Source organism: Fringilla coelebs, assembly GCF_963513975.1.
Source record: "Fringilla coelebs genome assembly, chromosome: 2".
Lineage (NCBI taxonomy): Eukaryota > Metazoa > Chordata > Aves > Passeriformes > Fringillidae > Fringilla > Fringilla coelebs.
The window spans coordinates 91,053,653-91,072,570 of record NC_140029.1 but is presented as its reverse complement, the minus strand read 5'-3'; the positions used below and the strand labels follow the sequence as shown (position 1 = coordinate 91,072,570).

General features: G+C 42.3%; 1 protein-coding gene across 1 annotated transcript in view; it reads left to right on the top strand.

Moving 5' to 3' along the window:
• The first annotated feature begins 106 nt into the window (after window positions 1–106).
• Window positions 107–18,918, top strand: part of ATP6V1A (ATPase H+ transporting V1 subunit A) — a 30,304-nt gene continuing 11,492 nt past the window's right edge. Inside the window, exons 1-7 of the mRNA XM_084224027.1 lie at window positions 107–209; window positions 12,550–12,644; window positions 14,272–14,400; window positions 15,835–16,049; window positions 16,766–16,903; window positions 17,388–17,539; window positions 18,336–18,498. Of these exons, the coding sequence (XP_084080153.1) occupies window positions 12,563–12,644; window positions 14,272–14,400; window positions 15,835–16,049; window positions 16,766–16,903; window positions 17,388–17,539; window positions 18,336–18,498 (879 nt within the window). The 5' untranslated portion in view covers window positions 107–209; window positions 12,550–12,562. The remainder of the gene's footprint in view (window positions 210–12,549; window positions 12,645–14,271; window positions 14,401–15,834; window positions 16,050–16,765; window positions 16,904–17,387; window positions 17,540–18,335; window positions 18,499–18,918) is intronic.

Below are 18,918 nucleotides of genomic sequence, written 5' to 3'. Positions count from 1 at the left end.
GCCCCTCTGCGCCCGGTGCACTCCTGCGCGGAAGCGGCCCGGGCTGGGCGGGCGAAGCTCCGCCCGGAGTCGGGCACGGCTCGCGCCCGGCGCTTCCGGTTTGCGGCGCGGCGCATGCGCGCGGGGCCCGGCGTCAGCTGATCCAGCGCCTCCTTTGCCGCCGCCGCCGGAGCGACTCGGGCGGATTCGGGCGCGCCGGGCCGGCCCAGGTGAGACGCTCGGCCCCCGCGCCCCCTGCCCCGCACCGCTGCCTCCGTCGCTACCGATGTTCGCCGGGGGTCGCCCTCCTTTGCGGTGAAGGCGGGGCAGAGGGGGGTCGGCTCTCGCCGCTCCGCGCCCTGCTCAGACCCTGGTCGGGAAGGACGCGGTCTCCCCGCGGAGCCGGTCTCAGAGGGAGCGCGGCCCCGGCTCTGCGGAGCGGGTGTCGCCGGGGCCCTGGGCAGCCGACCTTCAGGGAGCCGTGTCCCGGCAGGACAGCCCCCGGGAGGCGGCCATGCGCTTCCCCGCCGCGCTTCGCCGGGAGCAGGGACCTGGAAAGCGAAGCGGCCCCTGAATGGAAAACCTGCTGAGCGCTCCTCGAAGGCGCGCAGTGAGATGCTTCAGGGTTATGCCCAAATTCCTTACAGAAAGGGAGCGGGGTGATAGCGGCTGGGTTCCAGTGCCAGGTCATCCCACCATCTTGAGTGGGTGGATCTGAGTGTCTCGGTGCCTTGACCGCAGCCCAGCAGAGAGCGAGCAGCGCGGCTCTGGAGGAGGAATGTTACTGCGGGCACTGCAGCCCGTCCGCGGCTCAAGAGCCCCCCTGCTCTTATGCAGTTGAATATCCTGGTGGCACATCAAATATGCCTCCTATTCCTGTAGCCAGTGACAAAATTCTGCCTTAGATCAGGTGTTACAAACATCACCCTTGGCATTCACTTAGAGGCAAGAGAGAAGTCTTGCATGACTGGGTTCTGGATGATTTTGTTCGTGTTACAGGTAGCTGTGACGTTGGAATATGTGGCCCATATGTGTCAAGATCCATTCATTCCATGCAGCTGCCCAAAGTTGATTTACTTTCTTAGGAAGAAAGTAAAGCCTTTCTTCCTAAGATTTTACTGTCTTCCCTCAGAGAATTGGCACTCCTGTTGGGCATAAAAGCAATTTGGTGATCGTTTTATTCATTGTAATGCAATACTTCAGCAAAGTACACTGGCTATTTGATCTAGCATGGTATTTCAAATGCTAATTCTGCTTGCAGAAGTGGAGAGGGGATAGAAAAGTAGGAAAATCAGCTGACAGACTGCATGAAGTGATTTATTAGCAAGAACATGCCAAATACAAACTGGCATTTGCAAGTGGAAGTTTGGGTAACTGAGGCAGATCTCCAGTATGTTGTGAGTTGTGGTGTATTTGTGCTGTATTTCTGCACTGTGCAGATTTCCAGCAGCTGAGTGTTTGGCTTCTCTGTGTGGCACTTTCAATGACCCTTTCAATGACCAGCAAATATAAATATGTATTCATATCTACATGTTATTATTTTCTATATAAGAATATGTGAAGTGATATCAGAATTTACAGGTCTCTGAATTACTAAAAATACTGCAGATTATTTTTGCTGTGCCTGTCAGTCTGTAATGCAAAGTCCTCTGGGAAAGCTTTATTCTTTATTTGGGGGAAAAATTAATCTTAATTTTGTGATCAGGTGGTGAAGTCTGACATTCAGAAATACTAAATCACCATGGACATCAGCTTGAGAGAACAGGGAAGAAGAAATTAAGACAACAGTGGAAAATGGCTGCTGGCATCAGCTGACTGTTCAAAGGGGGGGTTGCAGTCTTGTGTTGCAATAGTAACACAAGATCTCTGTTTCCTGTAAATGCTGCCTTGTCATTTTCCAAATCAAGAATTAGTTTCTGCAGGTACTGGTAATAGGGTTGAGCCATGAGTGATTAGTGTTGCTTCATTTGTATAGAGCATTAGGTTAAATTTAGCTTTTGTTTAGGTCTAAGTATATATTAACAGTTTTATGCCTCATTGACCCTCATTTACAAGGTCTGTGGGCCTTAAGTGTCCTTCTGTTGTCAAAATTTTTTCCAGGATGACTTAATGCATTTATCTTCCAGATTTGCCTGGGTGCTGGTGTTACACATTGTCATCCAAAGCTGCTGTAGTCCAGCAGGTTACCAGCTGATTCCCCTGAATGATACCCCTTTTAGAGGCACTGTGCATTGTGTTTTGATGCCATAATGGTTTGGTTTTGTGTTCTCAAGCCCTGAAAGTTCCTACTGATGGGTTTCCCTGGTGCTTTTTAATTGCATGCTTGTGAGCTATGGCTGCATTCCTAATTACTCCTCTAGAAAAAGGATTACAGGATATCCTAGTTGGGGTCTTTGGTTACTTGATGTTGACCATAAAATGTTGAATGCTACTGCTGACCGAGTAGTAATCCCTCTTTTTTTTTTTTTTCTGTCTTTTTAAGGAAACCCTACAAAACACAAACCATGCAACAACCCTACATTGCCTGAAATATAGTCTTTTCTCCATGCTTGTTTCATTGGTTAAAAAGTGGGGGATTTCTGACTGGGAAATATTGAGGCATTGTTGAACAATGGTATCCATGTGATTTTTTTTTTTTAGGCTGGAATTTTGCCAATGAAAACAGATCATGTACTCAACTGGAATATCACACTCATTCATTCTTACTGGACATCTTAAAACATGTGACTCCTTTAGCCTTCCAGCTGGGTAGAGAGAGACAGGGTCCTACTCAAGCAGATGAAGCAGAAGGAATTTAAACTTTTTAACCTTTTTTTTTTCCTGTACAGAATAAGCCAATAATCACCTAAATGTCCAACAGGCTGAACCAGTTTTGACTGGATCTTCTTTTATGGTATAAAAAGCTTTTTGCTTGTCTTTGATGTGCTCACTCCATTCTTCCCTTTGGGAGTGGACCGCTAAGCTTCTACCAAATTCTTGGATTTGGTCATCTCTCAAGGCATTAAGTTCTGCACTCGTAAATATTTTTTGTTTGGTTACTTTATTTCATGCAAGTATTTACTTCTCCTGTGTTTGTCAAGCTCTCAAGTTCAACACTCCCATGTCTCAGAAATATTGACCATTTGCTGCCAGCTTTTTAGATGTCCATACGTGATATGGCTGTTCTGACAGACTTTGCCTTCCAAGGCCTGGCTTTACCGAAATGATACATTTACTGTGAAAACCAGTAAGATGTATATCGATAAATCCTGAAAGTCTAACAGACCTTGTTACTACCACTTAACCAAATGGCAGATAGAGACCAGTTTTAGCTGTGAATTTATTTGCTTGCTTCATCAGCTTGACTACTCCTCTGAGCTTGTGTAAAATTTGGTGTCACTGCTCACTCTGTTCAGAAATAATTTGTCTGACAATGGCCTGTCTTTTAATTTTGTCATTATTTACATTTTGGGAAGTCTGTTATGTTCAAATCAAAAGTAATCAGCAAGGACCAAAACTAGTATGGGAAGCTGCCCCAGTTAACCCAGACTCAATGTGCTGAACAGATAAATGAGCTAAAAAGCCTACTGGAAATAGACCCATTGCAGATACAAATGCTTGAGAGACTCGGTGTTCCAGAGGGTCTCTGTAATATAAAAGCCTTACCTTTGTCCTTCCTAAGCAATTGAAGAGTGCTCGAGTTGTAAGGATTCTCATAGCCAAGTTGAAATGTTGGTGCTCTGGTGAGTTTCAGCTGACCAGTCTGCCCAGCTGTGTTTCTGCCAGACAGCATGCCCTGAAAAATGCCAGAATGTGTGCTGTGAAGGTGCTGTGTCCCATCTTTAGGCTGCTGTAAGCTGTGCTTGCTTACTGAAGTGGTTTGTGGTGGTTCATGTAAAAGAGAGGTCGTTTAGATGTCTGTGGTGCTGATCTGTGTTCTGTGCCCTAAGCATGAAGAGCAGGCCTGTTGTGGTTGGGATGGTTGGGTGTGAGGAGATACAGAAAGGATATGGGAAAAGCCATGGACTTCATAGAGAGACAGCTATGCCTTTATGGGAATAACTTATTATAGCTGGACAAAAGCTTTCAGGTATGCAAATTTGGTGTAAGAGCCTGAAGAATGACTTGACAGTTTTTTAATATCCAAGCAAAGAAGCTGCATCTTCCCTGAATTTCAGTTAGTGGGGCAAATGTTTGGCCCTTGTTCTTGCTACACTGTATCATTACTTTATTTCCCACTCTGAAAGCAAGACCTTAAAAAGCAGCTCTTCTGAAAAACCCTAAGATGGTGTTTCAGACTGACTGCAGACTACATTGGTAAAGATGGCTAAATAAGCAATTCTATTATGTGACTTGCCTATAGATCCTTAAAATTTTAAAGGTCTTATTATCATGGGATAAATTTGCATGAGCTGGTAGATATTCAAACAACCACCACAATATGTAGTTTAAACAATGGTAAAATCTAATATGTTAGAAGGCCTCTGGCTGTTCTAAAGAAGCTGTAAATATTTCAGGTATTATTTTATTTGAACATAAGATTTCCAAATGTAGCTTAGCTTGCTTTAAAACAAAGATGCAGTTTTCATTACAGGAAAAGTCAGCCTCAACTTAATTTTCTTTTACTGGAATCCAGTGCCAGTAGGTGTGCTGTGATTCCAACCGGGTGTTTCATTATACCAAAGGTGCTATAAAAGAGTACTTCTATCTGCTAGGGATGTTGGATCTTTCTCAAAGACTTTCATGCAGACTCACTCCTGGTTCAGCTCTTCAAGCTAGCTATCAAATACCTTGCATAATAAACTGAAGATTCCTTAATATCCTAACTTTAAAGGTAATCTGAAACTTAGGGGTAATAATGAAATGCTTATTCCGAACTCATGCTCAGTATTTTAGCCATTACACTTGGGGAAAAGGGTTAGGCAGTAGTGAGGCTTAGAGAGGAGACAATGTATTTTAATTAGCCCAAACAACTCATGTGATTCTGTGTGTAAAACTGAGCCTGACTTAAAATTGTCAAATTGCACGCCTTTTGTCTGTTGATGTAAGATTTTCAACTCTTCAGAAGTCACTCTGCTGAACTGTAGTAAAGTTTGCTGTTATAGTTGCTTACAGCTATGTATTCATTTCATTTTAATGTTTGTAATCTTAAAGGTTAGAGCAGCAAAAAGTATTTCAAGTAACAGTGCCAAATACACCTGGAAGTTGAGGGACTTTTACTTAATAAAAGCTAGGGTAGATTTTAGTTTAGCAGTAACATTAGTGGGGTTAATGAAAACTCTTCATCCAGAGAAAATGACTGAGCATTGCACTGAGCAGATGGCTGCAGAACTTTTCAGCCCTAGCAGCTAGATGACAGGATCGGGATAAGAAAAGAAGGTCACTGTAGAACACAGAAATGAATTTTGTATTAGTGTTCTGTAGCATGGTTTGGATTTCAGTTGTGTTAGATCTTTCTTTTGTGTGAAAGTCTATCAAGCCAAAGGGCAGAATGTGTAGCGGGCTGCAAGGAATGTCAAATTTTTCACAGCAATAAAATTGTGAAGCAGTGTAGCAAGTGAGAACTAAGGAGAGGCTCATCAATTTCCTCCTCTGGAGAAACCTCAGCTGAGAGGAAAAAATTGGTATAGAAAACCCTATTATGGAAAACTGTAGCATGTGAGTCAGTTGATGAACATTTTTTCACATGGACAGTGTGGTTTTCTCTAGTAACAGGAGTTTAGCTAGGGTCTTTATCAATTCTAGATATAGCATGATAGCTTCGTTTGATGTTTGAAGGCAGCTTATCTACTGAGCTGATCAGATCTTCAGTGGGTCAAAGTACTTATGCAATGAACACCTTGCCAGCCTTTCTTTCTAGTTCTATTTTAGCTGCTGACTTCTTAGTCATGTTCTAACAGCTTTGTTCTAGTATTGTTCTGGGCTAACTGAAGGAATTCCTAAGCTGCTGAATAAAAGCTTGGGTGCATGAGTTACAGCTGGTAGTGGTGGTACATCTTGCATGGACAGACTTCACACCCTTGCTTTAGGAATATATGTTTTATGTTGTATGTATATATCAAATATAAATATATTGTTATATCTTTAGCTTGTTTGCAAGGCACAATGTTTATTTGAAGTATCAAACTTGTATGTATTGGCCTGCCCACAGCTAAGTCCCCATCTGTTTTAGGAAGAGGACAGTAGGAGCTGGTGGTGGAGCTTCATGAATTCAGTGTGGCATGGTCTCACTTTGTAGCTATCATGTGCTGCAATGATAGTGGCAGCATAATTCTCTTTCACATGAATTTACATGTACATGTGCTGAGCAAAACAAGCCTCATGTGAGAGGAGGGGTCTTATAAGAGCCCAAGAAACAAGTTATGTGAAAGATAAATGGTATTGTAGGGTTGCAGATGGGTCCACAGTATGTACCTGAGCATCACTCATGCAGGTTCTGGATTTATCTAGAGCAGAGGTGGCCTCAAATTGCCCTGTGACAACTGAAATTGTATGAATGAATAACTAAGTGGGAAAATGTCCATATTGTTGAGTTTAGGAAATATTCTTTCTAGCTCAGAGCTTGTGGCAGGAAGGTTGGTGCTGTTCACAATGTCTGTGTCATGAGAAGACTGAGCCATATGGTTGTGTTGAGCACAGGACGTGACTCCTGCCTGGTCTCATTAGAGTGCAGATGACAGGTTGGAAGGTGTTTGCTGTAGCAGAGAGTTGTGCTGCCATACAGAGGGACCTGGACTGGAAAAATTGGCTGACAGGAATCCCATCAAGTTTGACAGAGATGTGCCAAATCCCGCACCTGAGGCAAAATAACCACATATCCTGCTACAGGCTGAGGACTGAGTGAGTGCTGAAAAGAACTGGGGGTCCCCAAGCTGGACATCAGCTGGCAATGTGCCCTTGTGGCAAAGGCAGTTAGCACTATCCTGGGCTGTGTTTGTAAGAATCCTGCCAACAGGTTCAGGGAGGCGGTTAAACTTGATAGAAATCTAGAGTGCTGTGTCTGGTTCTGGGTTTTCCAGTAGAAGAAAGACATGGCTTAGTGGTGTGCATGCAGACAAGGGCCACAAAGACTGTTAAGCATTTGGAGGTAGGAAAAGCAGATGAGAGAACTGGGATTATGTAGCCTCAAGAAGAGAAGGTTCTGAGAATCTTATTGTAAAGTACATAAACACCTGATGGGAGGGAGTAAGGAGGATGGAGCCAGACTCTTCTCAGTGGTACCTGCTGAAGTAACATGACACAATGGGCACAAACTGAAATACAGGGAATTCCCTTTAAACATAGGAAAACACTTTACTGTAGGGGTGTCTAAACACTGGAACAGGTTGCCCAGAGAGTTGTGGTGGCTTCATCCTTTGAGGTAATCAAAACACATTTGGATGTGGTCCTGAGCAGCCTACATCAGCTTGCTCTGAGCTGGGGGTTGGAAGTAGATGATTGCCCTGAACCTCAGTAATTCAGTTGTTTGGTGACTGAGAAATCTGGAATAATTTCCCCTGCTGTCTTGTAGTAAAATTACAACTCTGCATACTGTGCAGGAGCAGGTTTCCTGAGAATACTATTGGGCTTCCTTTCCCAGTGACCTGTGTTAAGAGTTCTGGGCGTGTTGTTTTTTGTGGGACAATATCCCAAATTCTAGATATGAAAATGCTGCCAGACTCCTGCATTTGTCTAGTAATTCAGGCACTGTATTTATTTTTTTTTAATACTTCCTCTTAAAGATATCGTCTGTTAGAAGGGGAAGTTTAAACTGTCCTAGTTACAGGAAATCTGTGGCAGTGATTATCCGGTTATTTATGAGGCCCTTGCAACAGATCTTCATGCAGCTGGACGCTGGGATTTATGCACTGGGCCAGAGTCTGCTCAGGTGAACACAGTAAATGTTGGCAGCCTTGAATCTGAAGCATCTTTCCAATGTGACACTAAGCTGATTGTCCAGTGTGGGTGGTGATCTTTACTATCCTGTAATGTCTAAGTTTTTATGAAGAAGAGGAGGAGGTATTATTTTCTTTGGAAAACTCTTTAGCTATGTTTTACTGTTTAGGCCTATTAAGTTTCCCTGGATATCAAACATAAAGGCTTATATTCTGACTCTTATTTTTCTACCCTTGGAAATCAAACCACATTAATCTGTTTCAGATGTACTAAAATCTATGGCCTTCAAGTTCAAAGTTATTCCAGCAGACTGATTCCTACCACTGATGACTTACTGATGTAATGCTGCTGCTTCCAAATTACTGATACTGTGGTCTTCACTACAGTTGTGGTTAGTGTCTAGGCTTTTGTGGCAATTTGAAGTGTTGGTAATCCTAGAACTTGCAAAGATAGACTTGAGAAGTTGTGAAGACTGCAGGGAACTCTTCAGCTTCATGCAGGTTCTTAGGGAGGGCTCACACAGCTGTCTGTGTTCTGTTCAGCGTACAGGGCAGTGCCTGTCCACCTCTGAAAACAGATTCCAGCAGCTGTCACTCAGGGTGGCGCAGCTCTCTGCTTTGTTGAGGTGCTGGATGTTGTGCAATTGCCTTAGTGCTTCTGCTGGCCAGGGGAAGGGCTTCTGAGCATAAGAAAGCCCCACAAGACTCCTGGAGGCAATCAATACTGTTGAATGTGCTCAAGCAATTAGTATTGCAGTGTGCTCAGCGCCTCCCTGTGCAGTCTGTTGTTAAACAGTTGTTCTGTTAAGCTCTTCCAGGGCACAGCACGCACTGACATGGCTGTATTACACTGGAGGGCTGGCAGGTGAACAGATCCCAGCAGAAAACATGCACCTCTTTCAAGGGTATTTGTGTAGCTGTATGCACCATTCGGGACATTTGAATTCCCACCTTTGTAGGAGGCCCTTAATGCAAACGCCAAAGCCTTTTAATTTCTTCTGCTAGGCCCTGTGCAGTAGGGAGAGCACAGATGGGAGTTCAGCTGGGCTCGAGGCGGCTGGAATTGCTATTGCGGCATTCCTCGGTGCTGGTGGGAGAGAGAGCGAGAGAGACTGATGACTCATCAAGTCAGGTGGTTGTGCCTCTGCTGTGTGTCAGAAATTTCGTTCCCCTCTGCAGCAGCTTTCTCATCCCTCTGTGTAGGGACACTAGAAGGACGATTATTTCACAAGCGGTGATGCTTCACTGCTGAATTCTAGCTTTTGAATTGGGCCTGAGGGTTTTTGGTACTCCCTGCTTCTGCAAAATAAGGTAAGGAGCTGTGTTTATGTGATAAAATTGTCCTAGATTTTCTTCCTTTCTGAAAGAAGGCTCCTAAAAATCTCACCGGAGTCTGAATTTTGGAAAAAATCTTTATGTTAAGGCAGTTCGTAATGTAAATTCTGCATCTGATCAAATGTTAGATGCAAAACCCAGGAACTGTGAAGCAAAACGGGTTTCTCCAACCTTGAGAGCAGGGCAGTTACATTTTTTTAGGCTACTGTGTAACGAGATTACTGTGCTGGGGAGAAACCAAGATAGAAAGCTCAGGTTATGGGCTCTTTCTTGTTTAAAGTCAGGACTTTAAAATCAGTGTAATAAATCACCTTTTAGTCAGAGAAGGTTCTGCTGCAAGCAATACTTTGATTTCTGGTACTATTTAATCAGAATATGACTGCCAGAGCTTAAGAGCATGTTTGAAATCAATTGGTGAACTGTTTTAGATAAGGAAGATATAAATTGTAAAGGATGCAAGAAGCATCTTTACTCATAAGGGAATTAAAATTAAGCTGATATCCTATGTAGGTGTGCTAGTGGACTTTTGTAGGAGGGAATTGCATATAGTGCCTAATATCTTGTGTTGGCAAGAGGCCTTTTGAAAGGCCTCAGGGGCTCTGTAGATTTCTAAAATGGTCAGCCTTCCTGGCTCCTAGAGTACATATATGCTTTAGGAAATTTCATTTTCTTTGAGTACTGGCAATGAAAACATCTAACAAGGTAGGAAGGTAAGGGAAGGTAGCATTTCAATCCTCAAGGACTTTTCCATATAAATTGAAAATCTGGAGTCTGTAGTGCTTGTACACAGGCACAAGAAAATGATGCAGAGATAAATAACAGCTTTTTTTTCCCCTAATTTGTATTCAGTGTTAAGAAATGTGTAGCCACTTAAGAAAGAGGTCAGCCTGGCTGGGTGGACACTGGCTTTGTGTAGACTGCACTTTGGAGGTGTAGCAGAGGTAAAACAAAGGTGAGAAGGAATTCACATTTTCTACACTTGAAATAGTTAATAGGTATGTGTTTCAAAGCTGTTGGTGCAGATGCTAGAGATCATGGTAAAGACAGGGTTTATCAGTGTGTTGCTAGGTGGTCTAGTGAAGGAATCCCCTGCTCTTCTACTTGGCTTGGCCAGTAATTTGGGAAGGTGGCTGTAGGAAGATAGAGGGAGCAGAGCAGCCACAGGAACAGGGGAGGCAGGTGCTTGCTGTCAGAATGTTGCCATTTAACTGCAGAATGGCTGTTCTGAGATTACTTGCCTCCCTAAAAGGTAAACAGTCGCTTCAAGCAGGTTTTGATTATGAAGAAAAGTTAATTTAAATTGAAACAGGCCCGGTGTTCCTACTTTTCCTTGCCTTTGTAATTTGACTCTTTCATATGGGACGTTGCCTAATTGCCAAGCTGTGTCACTAATTCATTTATGAGACTGTGGTTTGACTCTCTACTGTGCTTTTAGAGATGTTGATAGTATGACACTGGACATTGTTCTGTATTGTTATATTGAAGTAAATGTTTAATTTGAATTTATAAGAACAACTGCTTCTTTCAGTATGAACAGCAATTGTCCTTGAGTTTTAGTTGTTAAAAGCAAACATGTTTTAGTTGTTAAAAGCAAAAAAGATGAGGTAGTTGTGTTAGTCAGATCAGAACCAGCTCATACCAGCTGCTCAGGAGCTGCAGATTGCTTTGCGAGGACCTCCCCTCTGCCATTTGTCAGAGGAGGCATTTGAGAAAAAAAGCAGTGGAATTAAAATTGTCTCCTGGGTCTAAACACCAGGAAGTGTGAAAGATAACCTATGGCTGTGGAGGGTAGAGGGATTTAATGGATATCTGGCTTAGCCTTTGGGCTCAAGACCCATTAGCAGGTCTGCTCCAAGCTGGTGGTGACTGAGCCATGATCAGCTGCTGTGGAATGAATCAGTGGCAGCCATGATAGACAGTACACTCCACAGAGACATGGAGCCTGGGAGAAGCTATTCCTTCAGAAGGAACAGGGGCTTGGAATCGTGGCAGATCTTTTTCTTAAAGAGCAGTGCCACCAATTTGAAACTTATAGATCAGTAAAGAGGCTGAGGGGCAGAGGACTTGTATTGTTGTATTAAAAAGCTGGAAAGCAGTTGTAGGGTTTCAAGAATAGCAGAAGTCAGCCACTGCTCCCAAAGAATAGGCAAAAACATATCCTTTAATTGTACTGGAAAGGGTGGCAATGGAGTAGTTATCTTGGTTGTTATAAACAGGGCAGGTTTTTAAGCCTGAGTATGCCTTTGTATTTGCTGCCTTGTGGAAGATGCTGGGTTAGATTAGGTTTCTCTCAAAGACTTGAGTCTGAGTGTCAACAGATGCCTCCCAGTTCATGTCACCAAACCAGAGGCCTTGCTGCTGATTAGCAGAGGAACGTTCTGTGCTGGGGCTGCCATAGTGCCCCTCTCACCAGTGTTGTGTCCTAAGGGTGTCTGTACAGGGGAAATGGGAAGAGTATGGCCTTCCAGTTCTCTAACACCCATCAGTTTCCAAGGTAACACACAGCATGATAAGGGCTCACAAAGCAAAACCATTAAATCCTCTGATCCGCACCGGAAGCAGGACAGCTCAGCTGCCAGCCACAGGACAAACATGGATGGAGGAAGTCTCTTGATAAAGCAGCTTTTCCAGTGCCAGTTGTTTAGATTTGTTAAACAGTTACTGGCAAGAGATGACAGCCTGTTGTTCAACTGTTGCAAGTTGGGGGGTTTGCCCATTATTCAGCACAATTCTGTAATGCTCCGTGGGTTTCACTGAGAGCAAAGACTGCTTAGTATGTAGCTGTGAGACACATAGGATTCACATGTTTGTGTGCTGGTGCTTCTGAAAAATCTGTGTTTCTTCCTCTAAATACTGTGATTCAGCACCTTAAGATAGCAAAAATTGAATTTTCACAATTAATATTTGTAGCATTGCATTTTAGAGACTGGTGGCAGTAAAGCAGACCCAGAACATTCTGTTGCTCACTCAGAATCATGGAAAACTCCATATTTTGAAGGAGGGTAATGAGATGGGGAATACAAAAGAGACTTACTGTCATTTAAATATCCTATTATCGAGCTTAAAAACAGTGAAACAGTGTTAGGGCATTGTTGCACTGCATCCTTTTCATTCAGTAGCATTCTGTAGAGCATATTATGGGGTGATGTTCTATCCCTGTGTTTCTCCAATAAGGAATCTCAGATATTTTGTTTGTTTAAATCAGTTATTTTTTAACTTTTTACAGCTTTAAAATGAGTTAAAAGTGCTTAAGGCTAAGGTGCTTCAGGCTATGAGTTCAGAGTTCTTTTTAACTGAAAATAAGAAGAGAGCAGAGGGAGGAGGAGGAACTTACCATGTGTGTGTATTCTTCAGGACTGACTCTTATTTTTCTTTTGTTCAGTTGAACAGACAAAATGGACTTCTCCAAACTCCCCAAAATCCGTGATGAGGACAGAGAGGCTTTTGTTGGCTATGTTTATGGAGTCTCAGGACCTGGTAGGTATTACTTTGTAAAGGAAGTAATAAATTTTGTTTTATCTAGGATCTTTTTAATCTTCACTTGAAAGCAGTGAAGTATAAAAGAGCTCTGGGTGGTGCTTTTCATCTTTTTTTGGGTGGGGGACTTCAAGAAGAATTACTGACTTAGAGTCTGACAAACTATTAAAAAAACTGCTAACAAGATGTTACTATTAATTAACCTTTTTTAAAAATGTAATGAGCAGAAGCAGGCAGTTGAATAAGAACAACAATAATAATAACAAAAGGTATGAGAAAAAACCTCTTGGGTGAAAATCTGCAGGGCCCAGTGTGCTAAGCTTTGCTAAAAGGGTATGAAATAAATAGTCTGTTCTCACTGAAAGTTTCTCCCTGTGCTTTCTGATATCCTCAGTCCCTGTCAGTGTCAAGCTGTTCTGTTTACTGCACCATGGGCTGGGGGAGCTCAGCAAGGAGCCACAAGAGTCAGGGAAGGTGATAGAATGTGGTGATAGTGCAGCTGGGAGAAGGAGGACTCCTCCTTCATCTTTATAAGCTGAAATAGTTTAGGCTCTGCTAGGAGCAGCTTTTGAATACATGCAGACTCTACTGGCTTTTCTGTTCCCTCCTGCATTCTCTTCAAGAGCTGAAGGAAAGGATGGGAATGTGAGAACAGAAGATTAACAAGTTTTTTTGTTAATGCAATGTATTTGATGAATAAGAAATTCCCTACCTAAATAGGCACAAGTTTTTTAACTGCAAATTCTGTAACTGCAGTGGTGGTACTTAGAAACAATTTTAAACTGACACAGCTTTCTTTCCCAAGAAGTGGAAAATATATTTTTGTGTAAATATGTAACTCTTGTGTGCATTACTGTGATCATAATATGCAAGACATAACACATTTTTTTCTAAAGCAACCAGGACTCTGTATATGACCTGCTGAAATCTAACTCAAATCAGCAGGAAGTTTCAGGCCCGAAACACCCTGCACAACAATCTTCATCTGTAGAAAGTTAAGTGCCCTAAGATAGAAAATACTTTTCTACAAAAAATAGTATTTTTTTAAAAGCTTTCTAGGCATCACTTTAGATGCAAGCAGGTGCCTTGGCTTGATCTATCCATGTTTGAGTCAACATCCAGATGCTACCAAGGTAAACAGAAGTTTAGTGACTTGAAAATGCTGGCCCCCAACCGCAGGTTTATGTAACTACCAGGCATCAGGCGAGTTTTGCCATTTTCTTCTGTGTTTTAATTTAGTCAGATGAGAGTGTGGCCCAGCTCACTGCAAGGGAGAAGTGCCCATAGAACTTGTTTGTCAAAGTTTACAGCATCTCACACCCTCAACGTTTGCAATCTGTCAAGACAGATAAGAGAAATGATGGCCTGAATTTTTCTGTGAATTACTGCATTCTCATAGTGTCCTCTTCTTCTGGATAAAGGACAGAGCAAAAACTGTAGGAAAACTTATTATTTGGACTTTTAAACTAGAAATAGCAGGAGTTGTGGCATCCTTTTGTAAAGTCAAGAGTATGTGTTTGATATGGGGGAATACCAGGTTTATGTTGTGCAGTTCTTACAGACTTATAATGAGTAAATTTCCTGAGCTGCAAGAAAAATAACTCACCTATGTGCCCGTCTTTTGCAGTGGTCACGGCCTGCAACATGGCAGGTGCTGCCATGTACGAGCTGGTACGAGTGGGACACAGTGAGCTGGTGGGGGAGATCATCCGGCTGGAAGGGGATCTGGCAACTGTCCAGGTGTATGAGGAAACTTGTATCCTTTTCACTGCTCCCTCTGTACTGCCAGATACTTTGGGTTCTGGCAGGACATCTGTTCTGCATGTTTTTTGTAAATTTTCATGGGTTTGGGGTGAATCTTACATTGAGGTGTGGCTGTGTAGCAAACAGACTTTTTTTGACTGGGAATCAAAGTGTATCTTAAAATTCAAGTGCATTTTAATGCCTGTTTGTTGAGACAGTTGACAAGTGTCAACCATAAATGGCAAACCTAAGCAACATTTTTTGCATCTTTGCTTTTGATAAGCATCTGTGCTTATATAATGCTTAAATAAAAAATGTGACGTGGGCAGGATGCCTTCTTCTGGGCAGAGTATTTTGCCAAGCATAATAGATTACACTTTTTCTTCTGCAGCAGCTTACAATATCTTGGTCCAGCTATGATGCAGCATATATTCTAAAAGCTAAGCAACTTAAAATGTATTTTTTATTACATACATATATATGAGAAAATGTCAAAAAAGAAGTCATAAAACTTGAAGGCAGGCCTCTTTCCCCATCCCAAGGGGGCTGTGTGTATTTGTAGAGCCTAGGAAAAAAGCTGTGCTGGCTCCCAAACCTTGGTTCTGAGGAGCTTGCTGGCAAACTGCTGACTAGGTCCTGTCTCTGCCTAATAATTTATTATTTTAGATGGCATCATTGTTACAGTATCAAGTAGCTTTCCATCAGTACCTGGAACAAGTTTGAGTATAGTTTACTTTGAATCTCCCATTGAGAGGAAACTTGGTCATAGGCCTGTCTGAAGTCAACTTGTATTAAATTTATTGAGTTTGTGTAAGTTTTGGAGGTTTCTTTTGTATTCCTGCAGGCCCTTCTGCCAAGCTGCTAGCCCTTTGCAGAGAAAACTCCATTGTGCATCTTTGGAGCTTAGGTTGTGCACAGACCTGACAACTTGATACAAGAGAGGAGGGCAATAGTGCTGGTCTTAGACAAGCTCTTTTTAAAATTAGCTGTGCAAGGCTGAAGATCAAAACAGTTGTGCTTTCTAAACAAATTCTGAAGTGAAAAATTCCATATTTCATAATATTATCTGACTTAAACAGCCTAATCTGTTTTCTAGATTTGAAGATGTAAGAAATGTGTGATGTTTTGTTGTCCCATTGCCTGGTACTCCAGTGAACTCATCCATATTAGCTGACATTAGTTGCCAACAACAGTTGACTTGAACAAATGATTGTAAAGTAGAATATTTGCCACTACTTTGCCTCTCTAGAGGGTGGTAAACTTTGCTGTTTGAGCAAATGCAGAATTTAGTATAAGGCCTACATGCTTCTCAAATGCTGATGTGTAACATAGGAATGGCATTACCCTAAAGTCAGAAAAGGAGTTTGAGAGTGTGATGTGAACCTGATGACTTCTGCCTGGTTTCTTTCCCTTGTTCTGGATGAACTTTTCCTCAGCAAATTTTTAGCTGGTGTCTCTGTAGGAGATCCTGTGCTCCGTACTGGGAAGCCCCTGTCAGTGGAGCTTGGGCCTGGCATAATGGGAGCTATTTTTGATGGTATCCAGAGACCTCTCTCGGACATCAGCACTCTGACCAAAAGTATCTATATCCCTAGAGGTGTCAACGTGTCAGCTTTGAGCCGAGATGTCAAATGGGACTTCACACCTTCCAAAAATCTGCGGGTAGGTTCTGACAATCCTGTGTTCCCCTCTTGCTCCTCTATCCTCAGAGCTTAGGCCTGGAGCAGTGTGCCAAGGCTGTGACTGCTGGGACCTGTGGTTAATGCTGCATTTATTGAAGTTTGCAAGGAGTGCTAGGAGGTGGTAGTGATGTATGAGACTGGATGGGCATCACCAAAACTTACTTGATATGACTTAGGGTGTGTTGCTGCTACATATGAGAAATTTACAGAGTTTAGATGTATTTACCAAACCATAGAGAAACTTGTGCAATTGCAGTAAGCATTAGCAGGAGCAGGTGCTACCTGAGCAAAAAGAATGACTGCAGCACACATTTTGCAAATGGTGAAAGTAGCCTTAGAGCTGGAAAATGTCATGGCTTTAGCCCTCTGCAGCATCTTTTTTCCAGCCGTGCAGGTTAGCGTATGCTATTCTTTCTCTTCTTAGCACATTAGGTTGAGAGGTGAAAAAGAAACGAGGAAAATTTCTTTTGTCTGTTAGTAATTGCTCCTGTCTGAGCCTTGAAAGGCACTTGAGCACAGGTAGCGTTGGTAGCAATGCTGTTGGAGTAATGAGTTATGTAAATGAGCTACCATGCTGTAACAAGGAATTTTTAAAAGGGGTAATCACAGCGCTAGACTTAATAGCTGTAGTATTTTTTACAGTTTGTCAAGGTTCTTTTTTAAAAGTTATGACTAATAGACCTATTCTGATTTTAGGTTGGCAGCCACATCACTGGTGGAGATATTTATGGTGTGGTGAATGAAAACTCCCTGATCAAACACAAAATCATGCTGCCCCCACGGAACAGGGGTACAGTTACATACATTGCTCCTCCAGGAAACTATGACACTTCAGTAAGTCTCCCAAACAGCAGTTGCTGGTATATTCCATGTCTCTTTTATAAGGTTCTGTTCTGCATGAGGGCAGCTAAAGTGTTTCATGCAACAAGGTGTCTGAGTTAATGATCACTTCTGCTACCCTGCCCGCAGGGGTTGCGTTATTATTTTGTGCAGCTATTTTCTATGTATATGGCTTCCCAATGGCACTTCACTGTGCCATGTTTGATGACCTCTGTGGGGATCTACAATATCTTATGAATATGTAAAATTCACTTGCTCTTCAAAAGCCTATTTTTAATGTATGGTGGATCTTGCTCTGTTTTCCCCCAGAGGCCTTGTAAATATGGGAAAGAGCCTTCCCTCGGGAGGTGATGATTGCATGTTGCAGTTCTAAGAGCTCTGTGGTGTTACCAAAGGCCTGTGCAGAGTAGTTAAAATGAGAATTTATGTGCTTCTCCAGTGTGCAGCTGTTTGCTTACTTCACGTGTCTTTGTGTTAGGATGTTGTGTTGGAGCTGGAGTTTGAAGGTGTGAAGGAGAAGTTCACCATGGTGCAGGTGTGGCCTGTACGCCAGGTCCGTCCTGTCACCGAGAAGTTACCAGCCAATCATCCTTTATTAACTGGCCAACGAGTCCTGGATGCCCTCTTCCCGTAAGTACTTCCTTTTATTTCTTCTGTGTAAGGAATCTCTCCCTTGGGGGGAAGCAGAGGCAGGGGACCTTAGAGCATAAGTTTTATTAAAGGTAAACTTTCTCCATGTGTCACAGCATAATCTTAAATACGAGAAGTTCAGCTGAATATTTTTTATTTGGCAGGTGAACCCACTGGTGGAAAAAGGAAGTTTAATTGTTGTAGTGCATTAATCTAGAAAAAACTGGACATACATAAATTTAACATAACCACGTCACATCTGCAGAAAGGCTAGAACTTTGAAGCTTGCTATCTTCATTTGAATGCATGAGTAGGATATCTTTCCATGGTCTTGAGGATGTGTAGTTTCCAATGATTTTTTTAGGAAAACTGTTGCACTGAACTGTAACAAACTGCTCATTTAAGCAGCTAACTTCTAAGACACTAAATTCAGTTATTTTGGTCCTGAAATATTGTGCTCCTTATTCTATAAGGCACAGCTAAGTACAGTTTTTCTTTTCTTAGCATTTCTATTCCATTGCTGCTTCTGGCTGTGAAAGCTGCTATGTCTCAAGCCCAAAAGTCATGCTGTTGTATCAGCATAAGTCACATACTTCAAGGACAGGAGAAGAAAAGGATGGTTTAATCACTTGATTTTTTGTTTAGTGCAATACCTCTGTGTTTCTCACCAAGAACATTGAATGTGACTCCTGTCATTCTGCTTTTGATGAGGGAGTTCTAGTGGAAAATATATTCTAAGATGGGAAAGAGCTGTTTTTTAGTTCCTTGCAAATCAGAGTCCTTTTTCTTTACTCAGGTGTGTACAAGGGGGTACAACAGCGATTCCTGGGGCATTTGGTTGTGGAAAGACTGTGATCTCACAGTCTCTTTCAAAGTACTCCAACAGTGATGTCATCATTTATGTAGGCTGTGGAGAACGAGGAAATGAAATGTCTGAAGTACTGAGAGATTTCCCTGAGGTTAGTATGGAGATTTCATGGAGAGTAAAACTTCCTGGGAAGACTTGCTATTGTACTGGTATTGTAACCGAGTAAAATATCATGTTGGTAGAGTAACTTGAAAAGATCATCTTGCCTGCTGTGAAGGTCTGGCAAAAATCCCTTTTGGCTTGTTAAAGAATTATTTCAGTGGCCCCTCAGTAGACATCTGGACTAGTTTTTGTGTGTGCCTTCTAAGTTGTTTAAAGTACAGCCAGAATGAATGTCAGAGAAGAATTTCTCACAGTTGTAAGCATCTCACCTGTTGCTGGTCATGTCTCTAACTTGACCATGCATAGAAAATGCAGCGTTCATTATAAGTTGCAGGATGGTGATACAGTTACCAGATATTAGTTTGACATGTTAAGCTTTGAAATACCTTTTGAATTAAATAGAAAATGC